We start from the raw sequence: 10089 nt of genomic DNA on the forward strand, positions 1-10089 counted from the left end.
AAGCTATAATTTAATTTTTGTGTCTGTTTTTTAATAATAATGATGATAATAATAATAATAATAATTTTTCCCCATAGCATTACTGGTATCTTTTCGTATCATGAGATTGGTGAATTTTGATCTGTTTGTTCCTAGCACATTTTCTTTTTAAACTCTGCCATTTGTTTTCATTTTCTATGACAGTTTTGTTTACTTTAAGGACATCCACTGTCTGTGTGTTTAACTGTACAGACATGTAAGTAGGTGTGTCTGTGCAGGTGTATGTGTGCCTCTTTGTATGTGTCAGTGACTCTGTATTCTTTTTCTTCTATTGTGTGAACTTTGTGTTTTTAGGATCTTTTAAAAGATTGGCAGGTAATTTGTAAAGCAATAGCAGTTCATCAGTAGCTTTTAGGTGAACACATTAATTGCATTATCAATCCATAGGGAGACTGTATGCATTAAAGAGATGACATGAATTTGATGTACAATAGACTGTCCCATACCATGACATGTAAATAATCTGATTATTGTCTTTCAGGGCATGAGGAGTCATATCGCGCACCTTTAGAATACATTAAAGAATACAATGCCAGGAGGTTCTCTGGTGTTCGTAAAATTCCACAGTTTTACAATTTCGTGAAAGTAAGTGATGGCCGGTTGTTTGTTGTATGGTATTTGAAATTATGTGGTTTTATTAGAGATTTTGATATTGTATATCATTCAGGACCGTTGTTGGTGATTATACTGCATGAATAAAGAAATAATGTTTTTTTTCTTTTTATCTACAGGATAGATATGAAAGATGCCTTGACTTGTACTTAGCACCACGCAAATTGATAAAGAAACACCTACATAAAGCAGATGTGAGTAATGGGGCATAGAAGTATATCTTTTTCTCATTCCACCTGCCTTTCTTCCTCCCATTCCCTTCCTTTGTATCCCCTTATTGCACTCAAGCAATGCTGTAAGAGTAGTCAAAATGGGAATATCATGGACTTGTATTTAGATGAAGGGAATTTAGCCTCATGAAGACCTATTCAGAAAGTAAAGTAGACTTGGACTGTGATGACAAAGCCTTCACTGTGCAAGTAACAAAAATAATGGCAGTAATGTGTTTTAGGTCATCTTATCAAGCCATTGCTATACCTGCTGTTTACCTGCTGTTCACCTTTCTACTTCTCTTCCAGGACTTGTTGCCGCGTATGCCCAAACCCAAAGACTTGCGACCATTCCCAACGAGGGAAGCATTGCGATTTGTTGGCCACCAGTCTGTTGTCAGAACCATTTCAATTCATCCGTTAGGAAAGTTCCTGGCTTCTGGTTCAGATGATCACACAGTTAAAAGTAAGTGTCACCCCATTTTCTCTCTTTCAGATGTGGGATGGGTTTGTCATTGACTTAGGAATTGTTAAATGGTAACAAGTAAATGGAGGTGTGAAGTTTTGATCATATCATCTGATATGGTTTTGATTCAGAAAGTCTGAAGAAAAACAGTTGAGTTATGATTTTCTTTTTATGCCCAGTTCAAGGAGACTAGAGAGCATAACCTTGCAAACATTGGCCTGTTATTTTTTCACATTTGGTTTGCTGTCATTTACAAGTTGGTAATGCGAGGAAGTAATTTTGGTATCATTTAGCGAGTTTCTTCCAGGTACATCATCCCAAGCTCATCCCCCTTCTCCCATCTCTTTAAACCCCTTCATCCCCCCTATCCAATCATATATGCATCTTACCTGGAGCCTCTTTTGACAAGGAAGTGAACATGGTAACTATAAAATAAGAATTCTCATAATGTATAGTTAATCCACTCTCAGAAATGCACCCATTCCCCCATGTCTTTTGTAACCCCTTGTCTTCTTGAATCAGCCATACAAATGCCTCCTGGCATTGCTCCCACCTCTTTATTATTTGATTGGATAAAGTGAGCATAAGCTCAGAATTGTCATAATGTATGCCATGTACAACCATCTTCCCTCCCCCCCCCTTCTCCCCAACAAATAAGGGTGTACAAAAAATGTAATTCGTCCCATACTTGATATTCCTGTAAGTGGGGCACTGTCACTCCCCCTCATCTCCAACATTGCTCTGAATCACAGGGAAGTAGGTAATTTAAAATCAGAAACAGGGATAAAGATGTTATTTGGAATCCATTTATGATATTTTAGAATTCATCATGTAATGCAAGTATTGGCAGCATAGCTTAATGATTACCACAAAATATGAAAGTAAGTTGCTGTAATGGCTGAAACCTCCACAGACCATGAGATGCAGTGAAGCAGGGAAGTTAGAAAAGGGGAGACGGAGGTATAGGTATAGGTATAGGTATAGGTAGAGTGAGGAGAGAGGAGTTGGCTAATAGTAATACATTGCATTGTTTCCCAGTGGCGGTGTATAGGACTGGTGGTATTGATTGATACTTGGGTTCAAACCTACTGTACAAGATGACACAAGAGTGGATCAGGATTTTTTAAAGGAACTTTACATATACCTATAGACTTCTAGATTTAACAGTGTATTAAGATCTTATTATTGGGCCATGCCTATAGCTGTCATAACAAACCAATTCGTCATGACAGGTACAGCTATAGGAGTTGTGACACGCTATAGTGAGTAATGCCAAGAGATTTCTGATACTGTCATTGAAGGGTTAGATACTGTTGATAATGATGTACCACATATGGTAATTATAGGGTTAAATAACATGGCACATTGATATCATGGTACACTTATACACTCATGTTTATAAATTTCATGCTATAGTAAAGAGTTTTCAGCAAATATTTTTTTAATGCCTTTACAGCTGATTTACAGCTGTAAATCACTGTTATTTTCAACTATTTAGCAACTATAAACCTGTCATCTGGTCTTGTTGTTTATTAATCCTTTTTCGTCTTTTAAAGCATTTATATTTCAGCCTATACCTTCATTAGAGAAAATTTGACTGTGCTATTTCATTTTCATCAGGTTTGCAGGACTCCTCTCCAATGCATCCAGCAGTTTCTCCTTTTCTCTTATTTTAATGTTTGCAAAACTTTAGCATGTACTGATGTTTGTTTCTTTTATCCACAGTCTGGGAAATTAACACGGGACGTTGCCTGAGAACATTCAATTTTGATGGTATTATTAAGTGGGTGGCCTGGAATCCGAGCCCCAAACTGTTCCTGCTGGCGGTGGTTGTGGGGAACAGAGTTTTCTGCATGAATCCTGAGACCTACCTCACAGATAGGGTTGTGGTTAGGCAGACTAATGCGGTCTTCAGGGTGGAGCCTGATAAGGGAGATGATCAGAGTAAGTTAATCTTGGTTTGTTCATGTTTAAAGATGTTTTCCTGATGTTGATGATGTTTGTAGAGATGTCTATACTTTCTTGTCACCCTTCATTGAAATGGATTAAGACTATGGAACAGATTTTAGAATGCTAACTGTCATTTTCAGTTGGAAAACAGTTTGAACGTGTGAGGACTGCTGTAACTTGGAGGAAACCAGATGCAACTGAATGGAGCAATGGAATAAGAGTTGTTTTAGAACATTTCAAGGATGTAAAACAGGTGAGATATATTATATGTTAGGAAATGAGATTATAAACTTGATACTTCTAAGGAATCCTTTGTACAAGGTATTTTGGCCAAATTATTGTTATATCAGTCCCTGTCTTTAACCTTCATCCTAAGATTGTCATGAACTGTAAGCCTCATTGTGAACTAAACCAATAACTGCTTTGAACCTTCAAGAAAGGTAAAAAATTATATTAAAAACATTTTAATCTGGCAGATTTATTCATCACTGATAATGACTTTCTCACTTCAGTATGCACTTACAGTTCATTTAAATTGATCAGTCAGCTGTGGTGGCACCGGTATCATTGAGTCCAGAGAAAGTCCTGTTATTTATTTATTAATTCTGAGATCTCTCACAAGTTTAAAGATACAGGGATAGAACCCTTATATTAATTTATGAAGTAAGAATTCACCATTTATTACCATGTACTCAAAAGGTTATGGAACTTTAAATTGGTTGGTCAAAGAATAGTTGACATACATTTTTTTTTTTTTTTTTTTTTTTTTTTTTTTTTTTGAAATCTTATGAATGATAAAGACTGGTAGTGTTCATAACTGTTGTTTTAGTTTTCATTCAACACTAATATTCATGTTAACTTTCAGATTGTCTGGCATAAACAGGGTGACTACTTCGTCACTGTGATACCTCATGGCATGAACAGGTCAATCCTAATTCATCAGCTTAGCCGCTGGAGATCGCAGATTCCCTTCACAGCCATCAGAGCCCGAATTGAAGTGGCAGAATTCCATCCCAAGTTGCCCTTCCTCTATGTTGTGGTGAGTTACAGGTGTGCTTGCATTGAAGGGGATTTGGGATTAGGATGGTTGGAGGAGGGAAAATAGCTGTCTGTATTTAGAAATGTATGCATCTGGGACATATGGTAAGAGGGAAGGGTGAGTTGATATCATCTGTTTAGATATGTGCTCACATATATTTTTTTGGTGTGTGTGTAGATTTGTGTAATATTTTGGTACCTGTTCCTATGCCTGTGTGATATTCAGATTGTAATTGTATGAGTTCATGGGTAGACCTAATTCACTAAATAAAGGCTTAATTCTGCACTAACAGTTACACTAACACGCCTTATCATATTCCAGACCCAGACTCATGTTCGAGTGTACAACCTTCAGAAACAGACCATGTTGAAAAACATCAGAGCCAACAGCCGCTGGGTCTCTTCTATCAGTGTGCATCCAGGTGGTGAGCACTTCCTCATTGGTACCTTTGACCGTAAAGTCAGCTGGTAAGTTTTTGTGGTTTCTTTTTAAAAATCTTTCTGTACTTTTTCCATCTTCTTTTCATTTGATAGTAGTTAGTTATTTCAGATTAGAATTTGCGGACAAATGAGTGTTTTCTGGATATAGGATAGTGTTTTCTGGATGATGGATGTAGAAATGAAAGAATGGAAGATTTCCCCCTATTTATATATGGGGACCTACCATAACACAAACTCAGGACAAACACACACTAGGATGAATCCGACAAACCTTAGGAAAGCTCACATTAATACTCTAATTGTTAAAATACACATAATCAACTCTTAACCCAATGTCAGCGGGATTACTGTCCCCATTAGATTTTAGGAAGTTTTGTTACATACAGATGGCTCCATGTGTGCTCAGCAACGTCTATCAGTTGGCCCTAATGACCAATCTTGACTTCCCCATTCCTTGAATTAGCAGGAAAATGCATTTTTCTTTCCAATACTATTAATATTAACATTGTTATAATTCTTTTTGATATTTTGATTTTTAAATTATATTAACATTAACCCAATGGCGACGGGTCACGGGTATCGCCGTCATAACAATACGCACGATGTGAGGCGTGCGGCTGTCCGCAGCGGCGCCGCGCCAAAACGCCCCGAGGCAATGATTCGGCTTTGTACCGATATCACGCGCTCAGAGTCGGCGCGCTGCCGCCGTTCGCCAGAGCGTAGAGTTTTTTTTAATTTGCTATACCCGGCGCCATTGGGTTAAAGACAAAAAAGGAATAGAAGTGAAGCTTTCAAAAGATAAGGAAAAGGGTAAACAGATGAGATGGGTAAGACTAATAACTGACTCCTTGGTGACTAAGCACTTGTAGAGCAATCTATATGTAGAGATAATAGATCAAAACTTTTAGTACAGTGGGCATGGCATTGTAGTCTTGCCACCCGTGCTCATTGGGTTAAATTACTTTTCTTGTAAATTTTAAAACAAAGGCCAAATATTAGTTCATCTGTAACTTCTCCAGTAAATGTGTATAGAAGTCTATTTATTTATTTATTTATTCATATAGATATTTATAAATTTATTTATGAATATATACCAATGAGTTTTGCAGTGACACAAAGTCGATGTCTGACTTGGACTCATCCTCCAAATAGTTGTCTGTGAGGATCTATGAAAGAATATGAGATAAAAACTTATTTGTGAAAATAGTAAAACTCTGCAAGACCATAAGTTAATATGCAAAAGGGGCTAGGTGGTGCTTTTTCCAAATCAAAGGACATAGCCATCATGGGTGTCAGGTAATTAATTAATCATGATGGGTATAGTTGTACCCAGTGCCAAGCCAATATTTTCAATGAACATTGTAGCTATTCCTGTCACCATTAAGTTGAATGACTAAGATGATGGCATTCCCAGTTTATGTCATCTGAAGCACTCTTCTGCATGGTCTGGTTATTGTAGCAGAGAGGTAATGCCCCCATTGGTGATTTCTATATAGGTTGACCTTCATTGCACAGATGCTGTGGCACATCAGCCATATATATATTGGGGAATCAGTCCCCTCCATATCAACAAGCTTGGCTGCTGAGACTATACAGTCTCTGAACTGATTTTTATATAGAGTTGCCTGTTAATTTATTTGATACCACAAACACCCTATTATGCATCCAAGTGTTATGTAGTGCTTTTGATTATTTATTTGACAAATGGATGTATGTTTGAGATGAATTGCTTGATGTGAAACATGTCAAAATATACTTACTGATGTGTAAATGTGTTCAGAATTACATGAAAAGAAAAACAAAAGAATTATCTTGGGCTGACTGGAAATGGACACTTTTAGAAAGATATTGACAGTTTTTCAAAACATTTATCCGGCTATATATTTTCACATATTTATATGAAAATATATGTAAATGGCCTACAAATAAGGCACTATCTCTTTTATTACAAGTTCTGCATCTATAGTAGCAATTTTGTGTGATCTGTGATATATGGTTTGTCCCAATAGAACAATTATTGGAGGTGACACAACACAATTTACTGCTTGTGTGAGAGGGCGAAATTGGTAACTCCAAAAATAGGAAATCTGATAGTCAGACTCATCTCATTGTTTGAAGTGTAAACCAAGCACTTATTTTCTTTATTTTTCTCTTTATTTCATTGGTGTTATCCACATGATATTTCCTGTATGCAAAGGGTCAGTGAAGGTGAATCTTTTGCAAATCTTTGAGAATATGAGTAGTGTTTAAGATTGATTGATTAATTTAAGGTATGAGTAATTTTTAACCCAATGCAGATGGGCATGACGTGTACGTGTATGGCATGTTTTTAAACGTAGATGGCTACACTTGTACTAAGTCACCAATGAGCCAATTACGAGTACTGCCTGTCTCACCCATTTACCCTTTTCTTTGGTTTATGAAAATATTTTTACGTTATCTTATTTTGCTGTTACTAATTTTTAAAACATTATAGTAATTATAATGTTTATAATAATATTAACACCAACGATATTCATAGCACTAGTAAAAAATACATATTTCCTGCCAATTCAAATAAGGTAAGGTCACAAGGTCTACTAATTGACTCCTTTGTGGCTAAGCACTACCAGAGCCATCTATGTACAGAGACATTTCACAAAAAAATAAAAAAAATGAGAACAGCATTTTCCCCACTTTTTATTAATTTTCCCTGGCGGCATTGGGTTAAGACTGATTATTATTATTGTTTTTATTATTATTATTATTATTATTATTATTATTATTATTATTATTATTATTGTTACTATTATTGTTATTATTATTATTATTATTATTATTATTATTACTTTATAGGTTTGAAATGGAGTGTACTAGGAAGCCTCATAACTTGAAGTACCACAAGGAAGCTGTCCGCAGAGTTGCATTCCACCGCAAATACCCGCTCTTTGCCTCTGCGTCTGATGATGGCAGAATTATCGTGTCTCATGGAATGGTCTACAAGTAAGGCATTATTTCTTTGTTATGAGATTATGCATGAAAAAAATATATTATTTTTTTATTTGCATTATTATTGTAATTCTGTATTTTTCTTTTCTATTTATTTATCTATTTATTTATTTATTTATTTTATTATTATTATTATTGTTTTTCATTGCATTCTTCAATATCACCTTGATTGCCAAGTCATTGGTACATTTATATTTTTACCCATATTATTTTGTGAAACTAATTTATTTCTTAAAATTATAAAGTAGTATTTCCCCATGAAAATATGAATAAGTTTTTCATTCGTCCCCTTTTGTAAGGATTATTTTTGAACTATAATTTTCAGAAAAAGCAAAGTTCTTTTTTAAAGAATATATGAAAGACCAATAAAATTAGGGAAAATATATATTTGTTAAAACTATATAAAACATGAGTACATAATATTCTTTTAATAAATACTATATTCATACCCTTTTTAGACTAGAAAGAAGAAATTTGAATATGTTACTTGAAACCTTGTCAGAAGCAAAAATTAATCTGTATATTAATTTTTCATGACTGTGATTATATTGCTAACATTAAATGATTCATGTTTTTTTCTCCAGTGACTGGATAACAGATCCTCTCATCGTACCTGTAAAGGAGCTGGCTGGTCATTGGTTCCTGAAAAACCTGTGTGTATTGGACATCGCTTGGCATCCCTACGAGCCTTTTGTCTTGTCATCTGGAGCAGATACCACCATCAGGCTGTGGAGTTAACAGAGCTGATAGGGTCAGACTAGGGGGGAGTTTATTATCTCAGAACAAGGTGTATTTGATACTGATGGTCCTTCTAATTCAAGATCACATTTAAGGTGATGCAGACACTTGTTACTGGAGAGCAATGTAGGTCTTGCTATTTTCTGGGGTGTAAGGAGAGACATTGTTGTTGAAGTGTCAAATAGATCTTGTTTTGTGATTCTCTCTCCTTTCCAGGGTTTGATACGACTATGGTACTGAACTCGTGGAGTCTTGTGCTGTAGATATATAGAATATATTGTGCTGTACTTTGATGTGATTTGAATAGCTAAAGGTGAATGCAGTTTGGTTGAAAGTATCACTATACAAGAATGAAAATTGTTATTTTGTTGATTTTTTTTTCTCTCCTTTTATAATATACTTGAAAATTATTATTGTAAGTATTAGTCATGGAAAGAAGTATCTCCATAACCTATCACTGATAGCCCTAGCTGGATTTTCCATACAGTAACTTGTTAGTAAGAACAGTTACCATTGACATTGTAGCTCTACAATTTATTTTTTATGATGAAATGTAACCATGTCCAGCTTGGGGGAAAAAACATCACATACAATCTTCAAAACAAGTTGAAGAAACATGGTATTAAAATATGTACTTCTTGTACTGTTAAAAATTAAGTTGTTACAAATATGCTACTTGATAATATCTTGTATGTAATGAGTTTTGTAATAAATAAAAAATATTAATTTTTTTTATTTAGACCTTATGTAAAGATAGACATAGAAAAGGTATGAATGAAAATGACTATCTTCACAATACAAGAGATGTACTTGACCGGTTTTGATTATATCTTTGTTAGAAATACATGTACTTCTGACGAAGATATAATCAAAACCATTCAAATACATCTCTTAAATTGTGAAGATATTCATTCTCATTCATGCCTTTTCTACATTTGTCTACATGAATACGGTAAAGATAGAAATACATAGGCAGATGTAGTACTACAGTTTCTTGGAGAATTCAGATCCAACATTTGTTACTGGTTGTTTAGTTATACATTTTTATTAACTTTATATTTGGAGGGTGGTCTACTTTTCAGAGGTATTGATAAACTGCCCTTATATTGAACACATTTATTGCTTAAAATACAAAACTAATTATGTACAGAATTATTGTATAAAAATTATAAAATGAAAATCTGAGAAGTGACAGAGTTTGAGCTATTCATCTATTTCTCTACTTCTATCATTATATGACACTAAGGCTCTTAGTCATGTGTCTGAGTCTATCTGGCTACCTACCTTCCTGTCTGTCTCCGTCTGCTGGCCTGCCTACCAGCCTGTCTGTCTCTGCCTTCCTATCTTCCTGTCTGTCTGTATGACTGCCTATCAGTCTCTGTCTACCTATCTGCCTGCATGTCTCTCTGCTGACCTGCCTACGTGCCTGCTTGTCTCTGCCTGCCTGCCTACCTGCCTGCCTGATTGTTTGTGTCTGCCTACCTTCCTGTCTGTCTCGGTCAGAATGGCTGCCTTTCTCTGTCTGCCCATCTTTGTGTCTGTCTCTGTCTGCTTACTTTCCTGTCTGTCTCTGTCTGCCAGCCTTCCTACATGCCTGTCTGTGTCTAC

At 35.5% G+C, this 10089-nt stretch overlaps 1 protein-coding gene across 1 annotated transcript in view; it reads left to right on the plus strand.

Moving 5' to 3' along the window:
- Positions 1 to 9207, plus strand: part of LOC125043315 (ribosome biogenesis protein BOP1 homolog) — a 15576-nt gene extending 6369 nt beyond the window's left edge. The window contains exons 6-14 of the mRNA XM_047639375.1: positions 521 to 624; positions 771 to 845; positions 1170 to 1326; positions 3052 to 3270; positions 3417 to 3529; positions 4142 to 4315; positions 4637 to 4782; positions 7591 to 7737; positions 8328 to 9207. Of these exons, the coding sequence (XP_047495331.1) occupies positions 521 to 624; positions 771 to 845; positions 1170 to 1326; positions 3052 to 3270; positions 3417 to 3529; positions 4142 to 4315; positions 4637 to 4782; positions 7591 to 7737; positions 8328 to 8481 (1289 nt within the window). The 3' untranslated portion in view covers positions 8482 to 9207. The remainder of the gene's footprint in view (positions 1 to 520; positions 625 to 770; positions 846 to 1169; positions 1327 to 3051; positions 3271 to 3416; positions 3530 to 4141; positions 4316 to 4636; positions 4783 to 7590; positions 7738 to 8327) is intronic.
- The last annotated feature ends 882 nt before the right edge of the window (positions 9208 to 10089 follow it).

The sequence above is a fragment of the Penaeus chinensis genome, chromosome 3 (genome assembly GCF_019202785.1).
Source record: "Penaeus chinensis breed Huanghai No. 1 chromosome 3, ASM1920278v2, whole genome shotgun sequence".
NCBI lineage: Eukaryota > Metazoa > Arthropoda > Malacostraca > Decapoda > Penaeidae > Penaeus > Penaeus chinensis.